General features: G+C 34.8%; 1 protein-coding gene across 1 annotated transcript; it reads right to left on the minus strand.

Moving 5' to 3' along the window:
* Positions 1-12,453: 12,453 nt before the first annotated feature.
* On the minus strand, positions 12,454-19,602 carry LOC115694771 (plasma membrane ATPase 4). Its single transcript, XM_030621857.2, has 16 exons — positions 19,231-19,602; positions 17,267-17,386; positions 16,915-17,151; positions 15,814-16,575; positions 15,597-15,719; positions 15,381-15,485; positions 15,151-15,295; positions 14,903-15,067; positions 14,558-14,796; positions 14,427-14,459; positions 14,258-14,339; positions 13,980-14,140; positions 13,685-13,867; positions 13,401-13,583; positions 13,107-13,288; positions 12,454-12,990 (listed from the first exon to the last, which is right to left on the minus strand). The coding sequence occupies exons 1-16, from the start codon at positions 19,285-19,287 to the stop codon at positions 12,894-12,896; spliced, it is 2,874 nt and encodes a 957-aa protein (XP_030477717.1). The 5' UTR covers positions 19,288-19,602; the 3' UTR covers positions 12,454-12,893.
* Between the last annotated feature and the right edge of the window lie 7,225 nt (positions 19,603-26,827).

Genomic DNA, 26,827 nt, shown 5'->3' on the forward strand with positions numbered 1-26,827 from the left:
TGAGACTATACTGCTTGTAAGACTCAATAATTGATTTGTGATTAATCAATTATAATTCTAAAGTTAGACTATGTCTAATTTGTGAATTTTCACTAAGCAGGGGCGAAATTGTAAAGAAAAGAAATTCTAGGTTTATTTATTTATTAATAGACTTTATATGTCTAATTAATAATTAAATTAAATGACAATATTATTTAATAATCTATTTTAGTTATTAAATAGTTAGTTTTGGCATTTAAATGGTTAGAATTGAAAATTGGCGTTTTTGAGAAAATAGAAATAAAAATTGTGAAAACTGCAAAATTTAAGTGGGGCCCATTACACACTATGGCCGGCCACTTAAGCATAATTTTCCAATTAATATTTTCATTATTTTAATGCCAAATAATTGCTAACCTAAACCTAGTAGTTTCCTATAAATAGAAAGTGATGGCTCAATAAAAAAAAAATGCCTTTTCTCAGAAAATCAATTTTTCAGAAAACTGAGCCTTCCCTCTCTCTCTATAGCCGAACCAACCCTCTCTCTTTTCTTCTTTTAGATTTCGAAACCCTCAGTGATAGAGTAGTGCCCACACACAACAAGTGGTACCTCAATCATAGATTGGAAGACTGTGAAGGATCACACACAAAGAGAAGGACATTCGGGCTCAGATCTTGATAATACTCTGCGACAGAAAGGATACAAGGGTTAGAGATCTGAGTGGAAGGAGACATTATTTCGCTGCCATCAATGTAAGGTTTTCTTAACTTTATATGTGTTTATTTATCGTTTTAGAAAGTTCATATTTAGGGTGTTAAACAACATACTTGTGAGTAGATCTAAGATCCTGGTAAAATAAATTCCAACGACTGGCCTCAGAGCCATGGTAATTGATTTTCTTACAAGAAATTTGGACTTTAAAACGATTTGTTTGTGATTTGGATGGTTTCATGTTGTGTTGTGTGTTATATGATGATTGATTGATGTTTGTGAATTTTCGTGAAAAGTAATTAAAATTCTGTTTCTGGAATTATTTTTATTGGAAAGTATGGAAAAAATTAAGCAATTTACTTTTTTACAGAACTCAATTTCGATTTAATTTGAATTAGTTATGATTATTTGAAGTTTCGGAAAAAATCAGGGTCGTGCAACAGGGCCACGCGCGCAGACGAGGGTGACACCCTCGGACAGCACGCGTTCAGACAGTTTTCGACTGAGCTTCTTGTCTGAATCACGTCCCTGCGCGCGCAGAACAGGCTGCGTGCAGCCTCCTTCGCCGAGGATCCTCGGCCATGCACTCCCATATGCGCGCGCGGGCAGTATGCTCATCATACTGTCCGTACAGCTCGCATTTTTTTTTGTTTTTCTTCGAATTTTCATGCTATTTCATGGATTTAACTTCCGATTTTTTGTGTAGTTTTGTATTTAGATATTTACTATTCCTATTTCAATTCTAAATATCATAATTAAATTAATTAAATTTTTTTAAAAATTAATTCATGATATTAGTGTAATTTGAATTTGAAAACAAGTAAATATCTATCTTTTTGCTTGATTTTTTATCTTATTTTTAAATTTGATTATATCTTATCTTATTTTTAAATTTATGGTCAGATATTAAATTTTTTTTAATTAAATACTTTTTTTAAATTTGACCTTATTTAAATTTAAAATAAGATAACTATAATCATGATATTTTGAATAGAAATAAGATATTTTGCTAACTTTTAAATTTTGTTATTTTATTTATTTAAATTAAATCATAAAATCTGAAAAAAGATATTTATTTATTTTTTTTAATTTATAAAATAACATTAATTTTTTAAAAGTAGTTAGCAAATTTTGAAATGATATTTAGGTTAGTTGAAACCTAACTTTTCAAAATCGTAGGTTTAATTTTAAATATTATTTTATTAATTTCGAAAATATATTTTTTATTATTTTTTTAATTCGAAAATTAAATATTTTTTTTATTTTATTTAATTATTTTTCGAAATTTAATTATTTAAAATTAAATAAATCCTACATCCAACTATCCAGCTAACCTTGTTGCAGAAGTATGTGTTTTAGCTTGTTTGTTAGTTTTATAAAACCTATTATTGCTTGATTGCAAATAGCCATGGTTAACTTGTTGACACATCCAATGATCTGATTTTAACCCATGGCTCAATTGGTCAAGTAAATAATTTGTAACACGTAAATTTTACAATCTTCTTTCATCTGTGTATGACCTAGCAACATGATAGGATCCATCCAAATGTGTGCCTGTGTGAGCCTATATGTTTATTTTATTATATAGATGCATATAGGTTGTTAAATAAAATGTCACACCATGATAGATTTTATTTAGGTCCATTTAGTTTTTGGACCTATTCAATTAATAACAGTTATTTATTTTAAGGTTAAATTCCTCTCTTTTGGGCCTTGTGTGAGATTTGGGGGCCAATAGAAGTGGGTACGACATACTGAACCCAACTCCCCCTCACATGAACTACCCCAATTGTGAAGGCCCATTTGCCTGATTTGAATAACTGTGCTAGGTTAATTAAATTAGTTTAACCTAATAAAATTGATTAGCAACATAATTAACTTTTAAAATATATGAAATTTATTTTCATTTTAATATTTTAAAGTTAATTTTAAGAAAAACACTCTTAGTTTTAGATATTATTTCTGGACAAACTATTTGTATTTTTCTTGTATTTAATTTAATAAAGAATTTTAACTAACTAGATTCTTTCTGAAGCTTATTTAATTAAATATTCCTATTTAAGTTATAAATTAGTTATATTAACTGATTTTTCTTATTTAACTTAAATTTGACTATTTTATTTAAATTTAAAATTAATTTGAGGAATTCTAGGCATTAGTTATTAAAGATTCTTAAGATATTTTTTAAGTTAGTTTTAAACTTAAAATGGAATATTTTTCAAATTAAGTGGTTACAACTTAATTTTTGATATTTAGTTAAATTTAAATTTGAAAATATTTAAGTTCTAGATTTTTTCTATAACAACTTAAATTGATATTTTTTTAAAATTTTGTGGAAAAGATACTTAGTCAAATAAGATATTTTCTAGATAGTTATTTCTAGACTACTTATTATTTCTAATATTAAATAGGAAAATATTATACATTGTGAAATTAATTATTTAAATAATTAATTTTGGTACAATTTATTTAAGTATATTTTTCCTAGTATTAAACTAGAAATTAATAATTAAGCCTTCTCTACACTTAATTTTTTATTTCTTGAATTTAATACATTTGATTAAATTGAAAAATTAAATATCTAAGTTGATTTTCATCATGATACTTAAATATTTATTTTTCATGACACTTAATTAAATAGAAAATTATTTTTTAATTGAAATTTATTTTTTTCAACTTAAATTTAGATAATTTTAAAAATATATATTTTTTCTTTATTTTATTAATCAATTTCGAAATTGCATTAATTATGCAAGATGATTTTGAATTTATCTTGAAAAATAGATTAAGTTGTAAATTAATTATTTATTTTAATTAATTTTTGGACCAACTTAAATCAATGATTTTTTCATTTATTGATTAATTTAAAAATAAATGAATTAAAATATATTATTAGAAATTGAATTAATTAGTCAAAGGAAAATCTAGATAGGTGATATTTTTGCTTGAAGTATTTTTTCTAAGTATTTATTATTTAGTATTTCGAAATATTACAGTTTTTATACTTTCTTTTTCAAAATACAATAAATATATTCTCATGAAAATTTATTTTGAGTTGCAAATTAATTTAAATTAATACAACTTAAATAATTTTCTTAATATTTATATATCAAAATTACTACTAAGATGGAAATAATTCAATTTATTTCAATCACCATCTAAGTATAATTTTATAAATATTAAATTAAATTCTAATTTAGAATTTAATTCTAAATTCGTATTTAATGAATATATTTTATTAAAATAATAAAGAAAATACATTTTAAAGAATGAGCTTTATTATTATTAAGATATTCGATCTCCATTGTTGGTTTTACATAGCGTTTGTTTTAGTGAGTAATCCTCCCTAATGGAGGAACGTTCATTATCAAGTTCGCACCGTTTAATCTCGAAAGATAAGTAGCTTTGTAAGTGTTTTATACGGTATGGATCACCCTAATGGTGGCGACTATATTTGACTTGCAAAATATGAAACAATGGTAGAAGCTCATAAGATAGAATAGCCTTGACTCTCGCCTAAACGGGACAACGCTGGATTCCAATCTTGATCGAATAAAAGGTTGCTAGAATGTTTAACATTTTAGATGAGCTGACAACTCTATTCAATGGATGGTAGCTTTGACTCTCGCCTAAACGGGACACTGATATCAGTTTGTTGAAAACCTTGGAAATTATTTAGGATTGTATTTTTTTTAGTATTTTCTCTTATCATTCCTACATGCTATGTGCTTATAATTTCTGAATTGGATTTTGTGTTAAACCATTATTGATTTCTATTTATTATTTTGTAGTATCCTGTATAACCATGATGAATTCCACGTTATTACTCTTGACCGAAAATAAGCTAAATGGATCTAACTTTCCAAAATGGAATGAGAACATTAATATTGCTCTCATAGGAGAAAGTGCCTTGTTTGTGTTAACTGAACCATCTCCAGAAGTGCCGGGGGACAATGCATCCAAAGCTGTGAAAGAAAAGTATGAGCGTTGGCAGAAAGCTAACGACAAAGCTCTATACTTTATGCTTTCCAGCATGGTTGACACCCTTAAAACTTGGTTTTCTAAAACCGAAAAGGCTGCTGAAGTAATGACGAAGTTAACTGAGCTATTCGGTAGGGCATCTCTTCAGTCTCGCTTTGACGCGACTAAGAAATACATCAATGAACGGATGGAACCACATCAAAACTTGCGTGATCATGTTCTCCTCATGGCAAGTTATTTCCAAGAAGCACAGGATCATGGTGCTGAAATGGATCACACTACTCAAGTAAGCCTTATCTTGAATAGTCTGACTCCATCATTTCTGCCCTATACATCAAATTATGTCATGAATAAAAAGGACATAGACTTTCATGAGTTAGTCAATGACCTTCAGACATATGAAAATTTGATTGGAGGCCCCAAGAAGAAAGGGGGTAAACCTCAGAATTCTGGCAATGGTAATAGGACGGTCAAACGTGAGGCAAATATTGCCTCTGCTTCTAAACCCAAATCTAAGAAGAAGTGGAGAAACACCAAGAAGCGTGCCAAAGCCATGAAAAACAAAAAGGCTGCTGCTTCTGGTGATGCACTCAAAGGAAAGTGTTTCTACTGCAATGAAAAAGGTCATTGGAAACCCCAATGTCCTAAACTTCTTGCAAAGAAACAAGGTATTTCTTTCAATAAACTTTAAGAGTTTTAGTGAATTATTATCCAATTGGATTATTGATTCTGGACTAACTTTGTTTATTTGCTTCTTCTTCTTATAGGCCAAGTTACTTGAACTCAGATGCTATCTTCATGAGTTGGATCAGAAAGCTGGACATGGGTGAAGATCGTCCAAGATGAAGATGAAGCTCATTTATCTATTTTGAATTAATTGTTTTAGTTTAAAGACAATTTGGATTTCGAATTTTAGTTAGGGATTTTTATCCCTGTTTTTCTCATATTGTTGCAACATTTTTTTATTAATAATATTTTATTTTCTATTTCAAACAAATTGCAATTTATGAGATTGAGCTTCATTTACTTTATCTTAAACCACAATTACCACATTATATTTATATGTTTGTATGTGTAAGTATTTTTATTATTGATGCAAATTCTATAATATTTACGACTCCTCATAGAGTTATATTAAATAAACACTAGAAATTATTTCTATGTTAATTAATAATTAGTAATTCTAATACAATTATTAAGAATTTGTTTAATAAAAAGATCTTTTGATCTAATAGGGGTGGAGAAAAGTTAAGAAAACTATGCAGTTCAACGATCTTTTATATCTAATGAACTCTGGATTGTATTCAACTCCACATAATCTCTATCACACTTAAAGAATCATGATCTTTATAACCTTTAGGGGTGGATCATAATCTCTATATACTTAGGGGTGGAGTTTATCCACAATACCCTATGTAACACATATTTTCTTTAAACATGGAAGTAATATAATGAATTAGCTATTATCAATATAAATCCGTAATCTTGATTGTATGTTCTAATTCAGTTTTACTGTTGTAGTAAATAATGATACCTATAAAAGTTCTTTAACAATGTATCACACTACCTTAATTGAGTGGGAGAATTTTAAAATTCTTTACCCATCTTCATTAGGTTGACACTTGTGATAGGAACTTAAGAACACTACTGAAAAGCAAATCTAACCATTCATGTGGATAGATATAACTTATCAGAATTATGAGAATAAGATAAAAGAACTCTAGTTCAGTCTATTCGAATGACTTGAGCTAAGAATTCTTAATCCTCATAAAATTTTATGGTATCTTAATTTTGATTACTTAATCTCTAGCAAGTATTTTTCACTTCAAATACTAGTCTGCTATGTTGATGATTTAGTATTAAAAGAAACTTAAAGTTTCAGACTAATACAATAAGTCACAACTAGATAACTCTCCAAACAATAAGAGGTTAAAAGCATTATTTAACCAGACATCTACTATTGAGTGGGAGCTATCTGAGATGTAATCAAATAAGGAACGTTAGAAGATATTCAAGAAAGATTTATGAAAGTGATCTATATGTTAGAAATTAAGGAACTGTATATCAGTTATCCTTGTATCTACCCCAACTCATTCAAAACTTTGAGATGGTGGTTACTCTGGGGGTGGAGGAGTTATTCTATAATAATTCAAGCTCTACCAAAGAAGATTTATAACTTTGTAAATTTGAAATTACCAGAAAGTTATTTTGCTGAAGAAAAGTCTACGCTGTATTATCTCAATTCCATATTTTAAAATATGGAAGATATGTCTTCTGTTTATTCAGATGTACTTTAAAACAGTAAAGATTTCAGTATCCCTTGATGAGTAATGCATATAGTAAAGGATGTTTCATAATTGTATTTATGAACAAGTTTCTAGAAGTTTGGGTGGATTCAAATATACTACACTTGATCTGAAGATCAAGACAACAGATTGATTTATTTGCACAGTTTGTTTTATGTTAGTGCAAGTGGGAGTTTGTTGGGTTTTGTGCCCTAAATAAAACCCTTTACAATTTGATTAGTTATCAATATAAGAAATTTGAAGTGATTCATGTTTGCATGAATTTTACATGTTAATGGTTTAATATGTTTATTACATTTACACACAAAATTTGTTAAGTCCAGATCATATGTTTATTCACAATTACAGTATCGTCAACACAGTGGAATGTGATTGTGATTATATAAATCAAACGACTAAGTCCCTATTTCATCAGTGTTTTGGATTTACACTAATGTGATAATCAGCGATGATGTGTACTTACACTTGGAGTAAGTGTTATGTTCTTTCCAGGACATTAGTAAAGTATACTAGTTTCGAATGTAGGGAGTATACATTGGACTGGACCGATATTGCAACTTAGTTAAGATATTATAAACTTACCGTCATGTCTTTCCAAGTCAATATCAGTAGTTGATCTTAAGATTAAAAGAATCTAAATCCTGATATGCTTAGGCTCAACTCGGGAGTATTATTCATGTTCTTTGATTTATTACTTAAGCCCACTTTTGGGTCAGGGTGATACGTATATTTTGGGAACATGATAGTATGATTGAGTGGGAGTGCTGAACATAAATATGGAATCTATAGCTTCTACTGGTGTATAGAAGTCAAGTGATGATTCCCTTCGAGCTTAGCTAAATAGAAGTAAATGGATGAGATCTTGTTTAAGTGACTAATTCTTAGATCACTAAACATCATTTACAGGTAGCTAAGTGTTTTAAGGGGCAAAATACGTTGAGGGGTGAGAACGGTAAAATTATCCCATCTCGATGTAAATCACCTATATAGAGGATCTTTGATCACAATAAGATTATAACAATGGTTAAATGAGATAGCATATCTATATCGTGGAACATATAATATGCTCTATATAAGCCTGAGAATGCAATTCTAAGTTCTAAGAGTGGATTCAACGAAGAAATAATAAGTAGGAATTTACTTAGTAAATTCGGTTCACTTATTGGAAGCTCAGCATATAGATTCATGGTCCCCATTCTAGTTGAGACTATACTGCTTGTAAGACTCAATAATTTATTTGTGATTAATCAATTATAATTCTAAAGTTAGACTATGTCTAATTTGTGAATGTTCACTAAGCAGGGGCGAAATTGTAAAGAAAAGAGATTCTAGGTTTATTTATTTATTAATAGACTTTATATGTCTAATTAATAATTAAATTAAATGAAAATATTATTTAATAACCTATTTTAGTTATTAAATAGTTAGTTTTGGAATTTAAATGGTTAGAATTGGAAAATTGGCGTTTTTGAGAAAATAGAAATAAAAATTGTGAAAACTGCAAAATTCAAGTGGGGCCCATTACACACCATGGCCGGCCACTTAAGCATGATTTTCCAATTAATATTTTCATTATTTTAATGCCAAATAATTCCTAACCTAAACCTAGTAGTTGCCTATAAATAGAAAGTGATGGTTCAGTAAAAAAAAAATACTTTTTCTCAGAAAATCAATTTTTCAGAAAACTGGGCCTTCCCTCTCTCTCTCTATAGCCGAACCAACCCTCTCTCTTTTCTTCTTCTAAATTTCCAAAACCCTCAGTGATAGAGTAGTGCCCACACACAACAAGTGGTACCTCAATCATAGATTGGAAGACTGTGAAGGATCACACACAAAGAGAAGGACATTCGGGCTCAGATCTTGATAATACTCTGCGACAGAAAGGATACAAAGGGTTAGAGATCTGAGTGGAAGGAAACATTATTCCGCTACCATCAATGTAAGGTTTTCTTAACTTTATATGTGTTTATTTATCGTTTTAGAAAGTTCATATTTAGGGTGTTAAACAACATACTTGTGAGTAGATCTAAGATCCTGGTAAAATAAATTCCAACACACCAACACAAGCAACTTAAAAAAAATACTATTAACTCAAAAATAACTCAAGAAGCAAACCCAAAACACTTCAAGCCTATATTGAAACTAATTCCTCAAAAAAAAAAATGAAAAACCTAACTTGAAACTTAAAATTAATGAAGGAGATGCTTACCTTTACTAGGCTAACACTAAACTCGAAATTTCTAGGCTAAAATCCTCTTAACTCATGTATGAATTGATGGAAAACCCTAATTTGCTTTGGTTCTTCTTGGGGCAGAACAAAGAAAGAGAGAAAAAGACTTGGAAATTTTGGTTTTTGATTTTTAATAAAGATAAACCTAATTTAATTACCTTTATTTCAGTTATACGTCCACTAACATAAAAATAATACTAAACATCCCCTTGTCTTATTTAATAAATAATTTAGAGTAAACAGTCTAAAATACTCTTACTTCACCAAGAAGTAAACTACATATACCTAGGGGTAAAATGATCCAAAATCATAATCGTGAGTAATTTTGACATTCTAAATGTCTAACTATCTTGCCCTGTTAATTCTAAGATATAACATCGTATCTAAGTGACTCTAATGGCCAAATCGCCACATTCCACTATCGTCAGGCATAAAATATAAAAATGTAAAATTTCATATAATACATAATACACCTAGATTTCAAATATATCTCCATAACTGCAAAAAAAAAAAATAATTTAAAGTCTATTTCTGACAATAAGCCCTAATTACCTGCTAATTCCCATATTAAAGATATGTGGTCATTACATACATGACCAAGGCTTGCTAATGATGACATTCGCCTTGGCAATCTCGCTGACACGACCAACTGCCCTTTTGCAATTCGAGGTTCCACGCGCTTCCTTGAGTTGCATGATGTGTGCGGATCTAACAAATTAGCAAATGTGTACTCCACTCATGGAAATTAAGAAGTATGCAATCATATGTGATCCATCGCCTTGGAATTTCGAAGAGCATGAACTATTCATGGTCATGCGCACCAAGACGGGTCCGAAGGACAGGTGCAAGCTTCCACAACTATTGAGCCACGAAGGCTTGGGGGATAAATGTTATATATGTTTCCAAATAGGTGACACGTGCACTTTGAAGGTCCCAAAATCAACTTAGACGGGCCCATTCACAGGCCTAATTAAGCCAGTGCGTCGGCCCATGACGGAGTCCAACCATGGCTTTAGATTGAACTGCAGGCCAGCTCTAATCCCTATAAGGTTAGGCCTTTTTGGTTCCAGAAGGGCAACTCGTCCAGAGAAGGAAAGACTTAATGGAACATATCCGGATGCCCTCACGGGGTAATCCGAAATAGGCAGTCGAAGAGGAGTCCAGGTGTTGTCCTACGTGGTAGCCTTCTAACACTGAATCGCACCGAATCAGGGGTTTGTCCCTTACGTCGGACTTGAGAAAGGCACACAACACATAAAGCTACATACATTTTTGTCCAACGTCCACTACCGTGATATTTATTGTACACCATCGACGACACATGCCCACCTATCACCATCAAATGGTACTATCTCGTACTGATGAAGGTTATCTTACAAACTGGACCTCACTTGACCGGTCCAATGTCAATACCCCATCAGTGGGATTTTTACTCATGAAAACTCTAATGGGTTCAAGTTTACTCAATAACCCAACCCTAACCTATAAGATTGGGATAATTGCGGCAAAAGTCCCCAAAAATTTAAGGTTGATACAAATTAGTCCTCAACCTCAAAAATTGGCGGTAAAAGTACCTAAGGTCGACAAAGTTGTGAGTCCGTTAATCCCTCTTTCTAACAGATCCGTTTACTGGTTAAAAATTCCACGTGTCGACAACTTATTGGTCTAAATCATATTTTTTAATTTTAAAAAATAAAATAATAATAATTAATTAATAAAAAATCATAAAAATAAATAAATTATTTACATATCTGTTTACTTTTGCTTAAAAACTATTTATATACTGGAAAAAAAAAAAGGGCAGCCTTCGTCCCCCAGTTCCCTCTGGCTAAGCTTCATCAGGTTCCTCCACGGTGCAACCTATCCATCGACAATGAAGCCCCTTCCGTCACACCTTAAGCAACCTTGCCCATCGTTGGTCGTCTGAAATTGCACCACCTCCGATCTCACCCCATCAACCCAGATTGACTCATCTAAAACTCGCAAGCTCATCTAAAACTCGTGCACTTCAGCTTTGGTTCACACGATCTAAGCTCTGTCAATTTAAAAATTGCACCACTCGAGTTTTTCGTCTTCTCCCCTCCTTCCCCTTCATCTTCTTTTTCTTCTTCTTCATGGCTACCGGAGTTGGGAGGAGCTCAAATCTCAGATCTGGCTGTGTTTGGGTAGGTGTGATGGGAGCATAGGATTTCAGAATTTTTCCTTAGTTTAAACTAATTTTTGGATCTCACAATAGTAGATCTGAGCTAAGGCTTTGTGGGCATCACTGCCAATCGGATATGGGGTTTGTATCTATCCATCTTTGGCATTAAAATTACAAATCTAGCAAAACAGTAGGAAGTCTCCATCTTGGGTTAGTTTCAAGCTTAGAACACACTGTGAAATCAGGATCTAATATTGGGGCTTGCATCTGATGTTGGAGCTTACGGAAATGCAACTGAAGATGCGAAAGGATCGAGACGTCGGAGCTTGGGAAGAAGGTCGGAGCTAGGAAAGATGGGTGGAGTGGACAATCGAAGGGGTATTGGGAAAGAAGAAGAAAAACAAATTAATTAGTTTTAATTATTGTAAAAAAAAAAAGAAAAGAAAAAAAAATAATTTTTTAGTTTTTTTTTTAATTTTAAATTATTTGAATTAAAATTATGATGTGGACCAATAAAAAATTGACACATGGCATGTTATTAGTATTTAACAGATCTGTTAGAAAGAGGGACTAACGGACTCACAACTTTGTCGACCTTAGGTACTTTCACCGCCAATTTTTGAGGTTGAAGACTAATCTGTATCAACCTTAATTTTTTAGGGACTTTTGCCGCAATTATCCCTATAAGATTTTATCCCTTCATGCAAAATGTTACAATTTCAAGTTAGGCTAAGGGTTACAAACCTTGGAAAGAGAAATTGTGTAAAATATTCCATAACCAAAAAGCTTGAATAATATTGACTTATAAACTAAGATATATTAATACCCCAACTACATAAAAACATGTCTTATTTACTTAAAAGTTATCTTTTCTTAACTTAATCTTTTATTAATTCAGTTTTTCAAAATCTCGGTAAATAAAACCATTGGAAAGGATTTGAATTGCAATAAAAGAGCCCCTGTATGCTCCTTCAAACAATTAATACCCCAACTACATAAAAACCTATCTTATTTACTTGAAAATTATCTTTTCTTAATTTAATCTTTTATTAATTCAGTTTTTCAAAATCTCGGTAAATAAAATCATGGGAAAAGATTTGAATGGCAATAAAAGAGCCCCTGTATGCTACTTCAAACAATTAGAAGGCACCAAATATTGGTTAAATGTTTGTGGTTGTAATAGTAAACATACAGAAAGACAAATATGTGTATGATAAAAAAAACAAAGGGAAATGATTACAAAAACCAAGAAAAGAAAAGAAAAACTTTGGGGCATTATTTTGGCCCCTAACATCAGAGCAAGAAGAAACCAAACACACATTTTCTGCTGCCAACTGAAATAAGGAAAAATCTAAACCATTTCAAGAGAGTTTATATATAGCACAATGATTCTCTCCATATATTTTAGGAATTCTTAACTAACTAGGCCTTTCTCCCGATCTGCATGTTTGCCGTCTTCTCTCTCTCCCTTCTGCTCTCTAAACTTACATCATTTGAATGCAGTCCTTTTCCTCCGAATTCATGTTTGTTGGATTAACATGATCACACAGTGTAATGCTGTTGGATTGTGTCAATGTCCAACCCCTTTAGCTTCACCACTGATTCAACATGTCCCTTTAGTGTGTGAAGCTCACGAAGCCTGAAACCATAGGTTGAAAAAGAAAGAGTTTTAACAAAATGTTCTGATGCCATATAAGAAACATGTATCACATAAAAAACAGCACAAGGCATAGTTTAAAGAGAAACGGAGCTTACCTTGCAACTTCAGCTCGCCTCTTGGCCTGCTCCGCAATCTCAGAAAGTTCTCTATAGCTGCTCTTTTCAGGGAAAAGGTTATTAGATTCTGGTGGTTGAAGTCCATGCAAGGTTCTCTGAGCAAGAGCCCATTGAGCTTCTCTTTCCTCTTTACCATAATCTTTCTTGGTGGTAAAAGCAGTCTGTTTACACATTTAGCAAAATCAATGATAAATCTTTCTTCATTCTTAGCTTTACTCTTCTGAAGTTTCAAATAAATATGTTGATCATTAATCTGTAAGAGAATATCCTTACCCTGTTGTCTAGCAAGTTCAACCAGGCCTTTCCACTTAAGATGTAACGGATGGCAAACTTCATTATGTCGAGTGGCACGTAGAACACAATGCTGTAAAGCCAGATGACTCCAGCCCATCCCCAACTGATACCTTTAATTCTTGCAAAGTTCCAGTTGGCATAGACGGCTATTAGAGTTGCAACCTGGAAGACAAAGCAGAATTATAACAAGTTTCTTATGAATGTAGATTCTGATTTACTTAATTATAGATTATATATGGAAAGGAAAAATGCAGTATCCTTACCAGCTGTGCAATCATGAAAGCGACGAGCAGTAATAGTCCAGGGCGTTCAACAAATGACCAGCTGCGTGAGCGAGTTACAAAAATGAGGGCCTGGCTGACAATACTCACTTGAAGGTAAAGAGCAGCCATCATTTCATGCTCGGCAAAAGGACTGTTCCTTAGAGATTTCACACCGAAAGTGTTCTACAACAGCAAAAGTAATTATGTATAAGCGTACTGATTCTATGAAAGTAATGCTAGTATCCTTGTTGTGATAAATATTTAGGCTAAGACTACATATACAGAGTCCTCTTACAGTGAAAAAGTCAGTTTCCTTCATCAGCCAAAAGAATACAACAGTCATCAAGGCCAAGTAACCTCCAAGAACAACTCCAGTGGCAAAGATTTCTTTGAGTTTCCAGCTATCGGGCAATGGAGATGGCTTCACTCTATCCTTTGAGATTGTCATGATTGTCCCTTTATAATTGGATAATATACAGTGTTATAACATATTTATATCATGGATGAAAGTACATAGATCATAAAGAATAAACAAAAAACTAGTATTGTACTTTGCACTTTATAAGCATTTACCATCATTTAATATGGCAATGATCAAAACCATGAATGGAGAAAAGTCAAACTTCCATATGAGTGCAATGAACATGAATCCGAACTGCAAAATTTTAGCAAAATACAAGAGTTCATCCAGGGCTCATATATGATAACTCATCGAGTAGTTTACTAATTTCTCTTTACTTACCACTATACGAATTGTGATCGAAACTGCATAGATCTGAAGAAAGAAACAATAAGGGGTAAAAAGTCATGAACATTTATCCAAAGAAAAACGAAGTAAAAAAAAAAATAATCATTTAATGTGTAGAAACAAACTGTGTAGTTCTTCATTCTCTGGAAAATAGCTCTGCTTGTCAACACTGCACTGATGATGACACTCAATCCAGGCTCAGTGAGAACAATGTCAGACGCACCTCGTGCAGCATCAGTAGCATCAGCAACGGCAATTCCAATGTCTGCCTTCTTTAGGGCAGGGGCATCATTGACACCATCACCTGTCATTCCACAAATATGCTTCCTCTCCTGCAACTTCTTCACAATTTCGTACTTGTGCTCTGAACAAGAAAATGTTACAAGACATGAAAATTTCCAATTGAAACAAAAACAAGAAAGTGTGAAGACATAATTATTGTAAACTAGCCATATAATTAAATTATTTACCTGGAAATACTCCAGCAAATCCATCTGCTTTCTCAATCAACTCTTCAACAGGAATTGCAGCTATGTTTGCATCTTTGTCTTGACCAAGTAAGGAAGAAGATGGATACATGTTCGTTCCCATTCCAAGTCTACGGCCAGTCTCTTTTGCAATGGCAAGCTGATCACCTGCGCATAATAGATAGCAACAAATGCTTAAATACTATTGCATTTTTATAAGTGATCACGACGAAGACGAAGAATCAATTTACCAGTAATCATCTTGACATTAACACCAAGGTTAAGTGCTCTGCGGATAGTTTCTGCACTATCATGTCTAGGAGGGTCAAAAAGCGGCAATAAACCAACAAACTGCCATGCACTGCCAGCACTCTCCTTTCTTTTCTCAGGCACTTCCTGAAGTTTAAAAGGAAGAATAGTAGGTGAGCATATAATGAACAACAATTAACGAAGAAAAAAAAACAAAGTACTATTCATAAACCTGTCTGGAAACAGCCAATGAACGAAGCCCACGTTCAGCAAACTTATCAATGACAGCATGAACTTTTCTTTTGAAGTCCTCTTTGCAGTTGCATAGACTCAATATCTGTTCAGATTAATTGTTTAAGAAAAAGGGTCATGATTAGGAAAAAGCCTCTATAATTGTTTTGTACTAAACAATTATAGGCTAAGGAAACAATATGAACTGCTAACTCACCTGCTCAGGGGCACCCTTGCTTGCTCTGTGCCAATTTCCACTAGAGTCAATGTAAGTCAAAGCAGTTCTCTTGTCCACAGGATTGAACGGCAAAAAGTGAATCTCTCGAACTCCAGCCCTTGCCTGCATAAATATTCAAATACTTTAGAACTGCTTTCAACATTGGCATGGCAGTTTGCAAGGTTTAAATAGAGTATAAATCTTAAACTACTTTTACCTCTTTTGGGTCAGCAAGCATTCCAACAATGGCGGCATCAATGGCATCCTGGTTCTCAGTTCTAGATGCTCTTGCAGCAAGCAGCATCACATGTTGTTTGTCAGCATCCTTTACAAACACCTCAATCAAGTTTATATCAACACTAAGCTTGTTCAGAGTCAGTGTCCCTGTCTTGTCACTGCAAAGGACATCCATACCAGCCATTTCTTCAATAGCAGTCATTCTCTTGGTGATGGCACCTTGCTGAGACAGCCTGTGGGAGCCAATAGCCATTGTCACAGACAAGACAGTGGGCATAGCAATTGGGATACCTCCAATCAAGAGAACTAAGAGATTGTCAATTCCGTCTCTGTATTTGCGGTGCTGAATTGGGTACATAACTACAACCTCAATCACCATTCCAACTGCGATGGAACAGATACAGAAGTTTCCAATGGCAGTGAGAACCTTTTGGAAGTGTCCTACTTGGTTGGTGCTGTCAACAAGATGCGCTGCCTTGCCAAAGAAAGTATGCACACCAGTTGCAATAACAACAGCTTCAATTTCACCTTGTTTGCAAGTTGAACCCGAGAAAACTTCATCTCCGGGACTCTTGGTCACAGGAAGTGATTCTCCAGTGAGAGCAGATTGGTCAATCTTTAAAGGATCACCCTCAAGAAGACGGGCATCAGCTGGGACAATGTCTCCCAATTTAATGCTAATGATGTCTCCTGGAACTAAAATTGCAGCTTCTTGCTCACTCCATTTACCATCTCTAAGCACCTGTAGATATCACCATAACACAAATAATAATATGAGATGCTATTCCTTATATTGGCTAATGAATCAACAGAAATGAATCACCAATCAGATTATATCAAGAAATCTCCATCAACTCTATATTTATATATAAAACTTAAGGAATTGGAGTAATACCACTCATTCAAAAATAGAACTAAGTATATCTGGGACCAAAGCCTTAAACAGCATCATCTTCATCCAAATGATTGGAAATAATTGAAAGAGATTATTAAGGCACCTCACGAAGAGTAAGCACCAGTTTCTTAATTAGACGAACATATAATTCTTGGGATCGTAACATATGCATCATGCTTGTATTACCTTTGTCTTGGGCGCAAGACCAGCCATGAGAGCAGCAGCTGCGTTTCCAGCATTGTTTTCTTCGATGAAACTGATGGTTGAATTGATAACAAGCAAGCAAACAATACCAACAAAGTCCTGCCAATCCGGAGGCCTCCCATCTCCATTTGCGAGAACAATTGCCATGAGAGCAGCAGCCTCCATGACCCATGACAAGGGATTCCACATGAACCCCAAGAACTTCAGCACCTTGCTTTCCTGTTAATTGTGAAGAAGAAAAAAAAATAAACATAGTAATGATCAGTAATCATAATATCACATATAGCCTGTACTATAGTATTCTATTCATAAGATCATTAGAAAAACATATAACCTTCTTCTCTTCCAGCTTGTTGGGACCAAAGATCTGAAGCCTGTTGGCTCCTTCCTCTGAGGACAAACCCTCCTTCGAACATTTTAGTTGCTCAAACACCTCGTCGATCGGAATACGCTCCTGTAACAGAATAGTTAGTCAGAAAACTGAGGTGCTAGTTGATATAGCAATCTCACGATCATAACTATAAATGTATTAAACTAATATGGAGTGTTGTTAGATCAAATTCAAATAAGATAAAATAAAAGTTCTGTTACTTTTTTTTTCTCAATTTATTTTAATCCCAGATAATTACTCTTTAATATAATAATAAAAAATGTTGAGAAACCGTAATAATTGTGGGACAAAATCACATGCACCTACTTATCTTTGTACTCACAAAAAGTCATTTAAATTAGTTTATTGGCTTCTCACACATATGTCACACACATATTTGATAGGTCCACATGTGACTACTAACATTTACAATTATATTTAATGACTACAACAACGCCTATGGATGTGTATCGTAGAATTTAATAATTGCCAAAAAGATATTAAAATACTGAGCTCAATTTTTAAAAAAAGTCAAAACTATTTGGCTTATTTTTAATTATTATATTTTATCTGTATTAAATGCACAAACATGGGTTGTATCGATCATAGAAAACAGCACATATTTACTGTATTTTTGATGTCCCAACAATTCAACGGAACTTTTTCATTTCGTTTTTTGGAAATTAGATGTAGGAGTTGGCTAACTCGACTCGCCAATTCCCGTACGAACCGGACGGCTCGTAAAAATTACAGACAGCCAATCAAAAAGCGTTGACTGAACCCCTTGACATGACAGTATGGAAAAGCAAAATAATCATAACAAAACAAAACAAAACATTAAACAAGTTGTTTAATAATCCAGGTGGGCCGGGCCCACTATATGAAGCCCGCATGTGAATGGAGCGTGTGGTTTACGCGATGTGTTTAATAATTGGGTTAGCATCGCAATAAAAAATGAATCAAAAGGGTAAATAAGGCAAAGCAGAATTCCTAATTTGATACATCCAAGAACAAGTGGATGTTACTGTACTGGGAGAATCAGGACTCAGAGCCGTTGAATAAGAAAGTTAAAAGAAAATAAATTAAGTACTGATTTAAAAAACAAAAGAAAACAACAAAAAAAAAAGTTTCTGAGTTAAGAGATAAAATACAATTAAAAGTAAAAAGTTGATATTCTTTTTTCAAAGTACCACGGAAAATGTACTTAAAATTCTCTATCACATATCAGGCACAAAGAAAGAGAAGAGAACTAAAGAGAGTCTCTTTCTCTCTCTCTGAAAGCTGAACAATTTTAGTAGAGAACAAAAGAAAAATAGATAAATAAATAAATCTGTCAGGGTTAACGAAAAAAATAAATATAAAAATGTAATTGTAGTTGTATGTACTCAAGTAACTCAACTACTCTGTCTTTCACATGTTTAGATCCTAACTCAAACTGTCAACTATACTTTGTAATGGATATTGGGGTATTGTTTTGCCAAAGATATATGATATGAGGTGAGAAAATAAAAGGGAAAAAAATAGGGTAATCGTAATTTAATTTCTTCGAAAAAAAAAAAAAAAGTATCGTAATTTAATTCAATACCCCCACGAAACCATAAAACCTCTCTCAACCTTGACAAAAAAAAAAAAAAAACTTCTGTTTTTAACTTGGACCCTGCTTTCATGCATTGAAAGGTGTGATAAAAAAGTCAAAACAATATCGATATTCCCAGCAGCCAAAACAAAGCTCAGTAAGACGAAACCATGGAGTCAGTACCTAAATCATTTCACAAAAGTTTTCCAGATCCATTTCTTTTAATTTGGGTTTCAAACAAAATGAAAAAGAAAAAAAAAACGAACATGCACATACACACGTATATACACAAACATAAACCCATACAGATTTTCAAGAGAAAAAATGCAATAAAAAAGGTGGAGGGATATACCAGATCAACAGTTTCATTCTTGATCTCCTCCAGGGAGATCGCTTTGTCACCCCCCATCTTCAACACACGGTAAAGAATCTAACACAGTTCGTATAAATATATATATATAAGGTAAAAGTGAGGGAAAGTGAAGAGCAATGGATGATAGAGAATGCTCTCTATCCCAAGTAAGAAGAAGAAATGGGAATGGTAATGAAAATTTGGCTCAGCAAGACCCTCCTTTTAAATCTCTCTCGTCAGTGTAAGAAGAGGCATTTGTGTCTAATGTCAATGTGACCCGCCGTTTAATCTCTCCCCAAGTGGGCCTCTTTTTTAAACAATTTTTCTCTAATCTCTTTCTCTCTATATATTATTATTATTATTTTCTCTCTCTTATTACCGGTGACTCGTCAGTTGCTGCTCATTTTGACAATGCATGCGGTTTACAACATGCCCCTTGCGTACATTACATACATAGACCCTCTAGAGTGGGGCCCACGCTACGTAATTCTCCTACTACATATACATAGTTTTAAAAAGGAAAAAAATCATATTGAATTTTTTTTTCTCATTATTAACTTTTTTTTTTGAATGCTATTAACTTTCTTTTGTTTGTTCAGATTTTTTTAGATTTTTTTTTAAAAAAAAAATAAATAAAAATTTATGATGAAAACTAATTTAGATTTATTGGAAAAAGAAAATATTTTTTAAGCAAAAAATTATATAAATATGTAATTTAACATGGATTTCTATAACTGCGTGCTAAGTTCCTCGTAATCATTTCTTTATATCAAACCTAATAAGTAGTATTGTATCCCTCTAGAATTTATCCCGTCTCACTCTGTCCTGTACCAGTTCTCCTCATCCGTGTGATGATTATTCTAAATTTCTCTTTAATTCATCAAATCTTTACATTAATTTTTTTTCTGAACTTCCACTTATTATCTAATAAGTATGAGTTTGGGCATTTATTAGTCTTTTCGATTGTCTTTGGTTGGTTGAGATTGTTTCCTCCATCATTTTTTATATTTAGGTAGTATTTTTTTTTTTGACGCGATATTTAAGTAGTATTTGGTTAGAATGAATGAAAATATAAGATTAATAGGAATGGGAATGAGAATTTGAATAGGAATAGAAATAGAATAGAATAAAATTTAAAATGTATAAAAAAATTATTAAATTTTTTCAAATCCGGCATTAAAATAGTCTTTCCTTATATTTTAAAATGGAATAGTCATTCTACCAAAATGGTGGAAAGACCATTCCATCGGAATGATATTCTAATGGTTTTAATTGCAACCAAACAAAGGAATGGAATGAAAATTGTTTCCTCTCCATTCCATTCCATTGCATTGCATTGCCTCTAACCAAACGCCACCTTAAATGTCGTCGTTTCCTTTCTTCAACGAATTTTGACAATGATGAAGTCTAGCGGAAGAGGATCTTCCCTATGGAAACTTGGTAGATTGATAGATTTGGCATCTTTTATCTTCTCGAGAAGACTCTCTCAATCCATGTATTTTTTTTAAAAAATTTCTCTATTTAAGGATATGGGTACTTCGTGGGTTTTACAATATCTTTAATAGCTTCCTAATATGTTTTAAGTTTTTTTTGCTCAAAATGGAAAACCTTGATCTTAACCTTTCCCATAATCTAGCACTTACTGACGAGGAAAATTTAGTCCATGACTTTGATAATGTTTTCCTGGGTTCTGGGTTTTCTTCTGATTCTTTTTTGTTGGTTGTAAAAGTCATATCCTCTAAAATTCTTAAGTCAATTTGGATTGAGAAAGTTATGCAGGAGGCTTATTAGACCCTTCGCTTCCTTGTGTGTTTTTTTGAGTATCATTCAAGGATTTTTTTTTTTGGGTTATTTTGGTTGTGAGGGGAATAGGCGTAGAGTTCTAGAAGATCAGCCCTGGAATTTTGATCAGTGTCTCATGTTGTTTACTAATCCTGAGGGGTTAGATAACCTTAGTTCTGATCAACTTAGGTATGTCCCTATCTGGGTGCAAGTTCACTCTATACCTTTTGGCAATAAATCTCCCAAGCTTGCTCATTTTGTGGCTGAGGAGATTGGAGACCTTATAGAAATCTTTACTCTTTCCTCGTATGAGTCTTTTGGCCCTTTTCATAGAATTAAAGTTATGTTTGATGTCACTAAACCTCTTTACAGAGGTATGGATGTGGATTTTAGAAAAATTTCTAGTACCAAGTAGTTGGGCTTCAAGTATGAGGGTCTTCAAAAGTTTTGCTATTTCTGTGGTATGGATGATCATACTGTTGAATTTTGTGCCCTAAATAAAACATATTTCAATATAATTAGATTTACTAATTAATAAAAGATCAAAAATCATTTTATGTTGCATGGTTCACATAATTTATTTCATGATTATGTTTAATGTATAAATTCTATTAAGTCCAGAACATATATAAATATGTATATATTTATTCATGATTATAGTGTCGTCAGCATAGTGGAATATAATCATGATTATATGTTCAAAAGTTTAATTTCCATGATTTGTCAGTTCACTGGATTTAGATTGGCATGATAATTGGCGATAAGGTACACTTACCCCATGGATAAGTGTTATGTCCTTTCTAGGGCATTGGCAAAGTTTACTAGTATCGGATGTATGGAGTATACAATGGAAGGGACCAATATTAATCTTGGATAAGATATCATAAACTTACCGTTATATCATTCTAAGTCAATATCAATGGTTGATCTTAGGTCTGTGGATCTTAATCCTGATATGGTTAAGTTCAATCTTAGTTGTATTATTTATGTTCTTCAGTTTATTCGTTAAAGTCGACCAATTGGATCTTCTCGTGACATACAGATTAAGGACATGGTAATTTAATTAAATGGGAGCGCTAATCATAGATATGGAATCTATAGCTTCTATAAGTATTTAGAAGTGAAACGATGATTTTCTTTGAGCTTGACTTGATAGAGATAAATAATTGAGATCTCATTTCAATAATTATATTAGTTTACTAAAATATCATTTATAGGTAGCTAAGTGTTTTAAGAATAAAATACATTGAAGGGTAGAACAATAAATTTGTCCCTATTCAATGTAGATCATCTATAGAGGATCTTTGACTATTAGGATTGTAACAATGGATAATAATAGCATATCTATATCGTGGTACATATAGAGCGTTAATTGAGAGTGTTATTCAATTCCAAATCTATATTGGCGGAAGGCAGAATTAATAAGTTAGAGAATTTACTTGGTGATTTTAGATCTACTTATTGAAAGCTCGGTTATATAGGCCCATGGTCCCCTCACTAGTTAAGATAATACTGCTTCCAGACTTAGTCAATTGATTTTAGTTAATAAATTATAATTCTAAAGTTAGACTATGTCTTCTTTATGAATTTTCACTAAGCAAGGCATAATTGTGAATGTTGCCCCTGATTTTGCCCAATATACGTGGACCAACAAGACAAGGACACGTGGATCAAACAACTTAGCATCCAAACTATTTGCTAAGTCTTTATGTAATAAGGCAGCATCCGGGACATGCCTCCCGGAGAAGACATAAGGAGCCCCATACGCTCCCGGAAGCCCAAGTAATGCTAAGGTATCTCCGCGAGGTGTCAGGCTTCCCCTGAGCAATCAAGTCGCATTTAATGCCGCATGGGAGGAAGCGTGTTGGGACTGCTACACGCAATAAAGTCTGACGGCACAACCCCCAATCTGCAGCTACAAAGTAATGATCATTTAAGTCTATCGACGGCTACACTGTGAAGAGTCACATCAGTCAAAAGACAATAAGGACATTCCATATAAAATCCCTACAGCACCTAGGGATTTGACCATGCATTACCCATGGTATATTCATTGGGAATACCCAACTTTATGGATACTTACAGATACACTTGTACAATAGTTCTGGGGAACACCCCACCAAAAACACTATAAATACCCTCTCGAAGCTCACTAAATGGGGTCGAGAATCTTGGGTTGCATAAGAGCAAGAAGAGTAAATACTCACCAAGAGCATTCTCTGTATTTATAAGGGTGAAACACTCACCAAATACATTCTCTGTATTAAATACATCCATAAATAAGATAGACTCGTGGACTAAGGCTCATTAACGCCCCAACCACGTAAAAATCCTTCTCTAATTTTCTTACAGCTCTATAAACTTATAATATTTTATTGGTTGCCGAAAACCTCGGTCAACATTTTGGTGCTTTCATTGAGAGCTGAAGAAAGCTACTACAAAGATACACTTCGCTTCACAAGAATGGTGGAGACTAGAAGTACTCGTCAACCTCGCCCACTAGAAGATGCTCAAGATCCAAATGAGGAAGATGTAGCCTCAAGAGCAACTGAGGGTTCTGAGGAAGAAGAAGGAATTCCTGATGATGACTATGAGGGAAACCTCGATGAGTATGCCTAGGACGAAGGTAGCTACTCAGAGTTGGTGCTTCTCAGGCAAAAAGCTATCGATCACGAAGCCTAGATCGAAGCCCAGAAAGCACAAAACTAAAAAATGCAAGAAGTGATGCTGGCCATGAAAAAGGCCATGGAGGCGGCTGGCATTCACGTGCATCCCAAGGCAATGTCTGCTGGACTCGGCAAGGAACCAGAGGAATCCTCGCCTAGTACCCAACAACAGAAGTCTAGGGAGCCTAGCCCCATAAGGTATCGCGCTGAAGGGAACCAAAAGAAAAACCCTACCTCTACTCCTGGGCGAAAGAAAAAGGTGCAGGATTCGCGAAAGGTCCGCTTAGATTTCCCTAAAGGGAAAGGTCCGCAGAGGGGCAAGCCCCAAAAAGGGAGTCTTGGCCCTCAGGATCGAGAGGACCGAAAAAGCGTTTCTGTGCACCAAGAGCCTGGAGGTAGAGGAAGAAGGGGACAGAGATGTCCTCCCGTTGATTTGAGAAATCAAATCAATGGGAATCAAGGTGACCTTCGGGATCACCTTGACCAAAAAAGATACGGGCCAGCAGTCTCGACGGGTACGTTGAATGAAGGAATTATGGCGAAACTCGCCATACTTCGAAAATACATTGCCCGAGTCTCCCGAAGGCAAAAAGAGGATGACTCCGACTCAGACTGCAAGGACCGGGAGCCATGTGCTAAGCACATCCTAGAGGCGGAGCTCCCCAAGAACTTTAAGATGCCCGAAATGGCAGCTTATACCGGGAACTCCGATCCAAGCGACCACTTGTCGCGGTTTAACCGTGTCATGACGGTTATGAGAGTCAGCAATGACGCAAAATGTCTGTGCTTCCCACTTACTTTAAGTGGGTCCGCAGGGGAATGGTTCAAGAAGTTGGAACCAGGATCTATGGGCTGTTGGAACAAGTTACAGACCAACTTCCGGAGACAGTTTGTCGCCACAAGAAAGGTCAACCTGGAGGTCAGTGCCTTGACTAACATCAAGTAACTGCCCACCGAGACCTTGAAAAACTATATAAAGAGGTTCCGAGAGGAAGCCTCGAAGACCAAGAAAGTTGATGACGGACAACAGCTTGCGCTTCTCCAGGGAGGCATCCGTACAGGGACTCCCTTCTGGAATGAACTACAACAAGAGGGGGCTGCTAGCCTTCAGGACTTCCAGAAGAGAGTCCAAAAATATATCAACCTTGAAGAAGCCCAGATAGTAGCCTATGGAGGATACTATCCCACCGGGATAGCAGGGTACATACCCGGAGCACCGCCCTCAGGTACTGTCTCGACCGCGGCTCCACCAATAAGCGGCATACAGTTCTCTGCCACCCAGGGTATAGTCAGGGCCAGGATTTGGCGCCCGCATCATCCCATTTTGGAAATCCCTCAGGGATGAATGGGCAAACTACCTCGCACTCCGCTCCCACCGCTAGCCTGGCAGGCCCTTCCTAGGGCTCGAAGAGTAAGAGATCCTCCAAAGGCAGCACCCGGACAGGGGAGAAGTGCCAGAAAAGGGGGTACACTCCCCAGTACACCCAGTACACGGAGCTGACGGACTCCCGAGAGCGTGTGTACTTTGCCACTAGGCAAAATACGCACTACTGGAGACCGCATCCTTTGTACAAAGATAGATCCCGGAGGGATCCAAGCAAAAGATGCTAGTACCACAACGACATTGGTCATAGCACCAACTAATGAAAAAATCTCAAAGACGAGATTGAAAATCTAATCCGATTGGGCCACCTCTATGAGTGGATCAAGAATAGGCTGCCTCACCTCAATCCGGGCCAGGCGACGGGGGTTGTGCCTCAGGGAACACCGGGGGGTGTAGCAGGAGTATTGGCTCCAGTTGCTCCTGCGGGCGATGCCCAGCACATCCCCGGTCTGCCGCCCAGACCCAACAGGAGGGTAGCCATGATCTCCGGAGCTCCCCATGTAACGCCCTAATGCTAAGGCACGCTACAGTGCTTTTTCAATTATTGTGCAATCTTTGCTAATCAAAGAAATTTCTCAAAAAAACGTGTAAAATTAAAACTTTTACTTTAATTATTAAACTTTATAATATAATATAAAAGTTACAAATTCCGGGATCCCGATTTCAAACTTTATAAAATTCACTGTTTAAACTTTACATTTCAAAATACATAATTTTCAGGTCGCACACCGACTTTCAAAATACAACTCCCAGATGTCCCGAGACCGAACACTCCAGGTTGCGCTGCTTGACATGTACAATCTCACCCGAGCTCAGGTTCACTCATGTTCAGCCTTCGCCTTTCCTTTACCTACACATGGAAGCAGAAACTGTGAGTCAACAGACTCAGTAAGAAATGCATATAACATACCATATAATTCCCGACCTGTAAATAGGCGCCCATACACCTATTTACAGAGCTTAACAGATGAGTATGAACGTTCTAACTAGGATACGACCATGTACCATGTACCATGTACCACATGCACTCAGTATACCTTCGTACTAGTGTAGGTAAGGTATGACTGCACCTTGAGTACTATCAAGTGTTGTACCACAGACACCTTGTACCTTCCCGTACAAGTGCTGATAACACCATGACGTACTTCCAAACATCATACACCTTACCAATGCACTCTGTACCGCAACCGTACAAGTGTTGGTAGTGTATGAATCACCACAAATAAGCATGTATACATATTGACACATACATACATTCAGATAATCACATCATACATTATACACAGTTCTTACCTGTTTTCCGAATTCAAGTGTCTTTGGCCAGGCTGAACGGAATTTCTGTGCTAGATGGATGCCCTAATCACATTTGAAACTGGGTAAGTCACATGATTTAAACCCTAATCCCGGGAAACCCAAAACAAAAACCCTAGGTTCTGTTATACTCTTAATGGGTTACTCTAACTCTGGAAATGGGGAAACACCCAACCGAGGCATCGAAATGGCAAAAATTGAGAAAATGAAAGCCCCGGGGAACCCTGCCAAAACCGGCTAGCCAGTTTTTGTGTACACCGCAAACCTAGCCGGTTTACCGATATTCCCCAAACTTTTCATTTGTTGCTCAATCTTCCACCAATTGCCATGAAACCTTCCAGAGCTCCTATACAATGCATAAGCAACAAAATCCAGGCAGTATTTCGCAGAACAAACCATCCAAAATCAATTTGCCATTAATGAACAAAGCTTTGCACTTAAAACTTAAAATTGC

The sequence above is a fragment of the Cannabis sativa genome, chromosome 6 (assembly GCF_029168945.1).
Source record: "Cannabis sativa cultivar Pink pepper isolate KNU-18-1 chromosome 6, ASM2916894v1, whole genome shotgun sequence".
Taxonomy (NCBI): domain Eukaryota; kingdom Viridiplantae; phylum Streptophyta; class Magnoliopsida; order Rosales; family Cannabaceae; genus Cannabis; species Cannabis sativa.

Bases quoted from the DNA above. Each gene is read 5' to 3' on its own strand.
- LOC115694771 (XM_030621857.2), bottom strand. From the start codon at position 19,287: ATGGGGGGTGACAAAGCGATCTCCCTGGAGGAGATCAAGAATGAAACT. The intron at 15,296-15,380 runs GTTTATGAATAG...TTTAAACTTCAG, and splicing joins CATTGGCTGTTTCCAGACAG to GAAGTGCCTGAGAAAAGAAA. The intron at 13,289-13,400 runs GTAAGGATATTC...ATGTGTAAACAG, and splicing joins TGAACTTGCTAGACAACAGG to ACTGCTTTTACCACCAAGAA.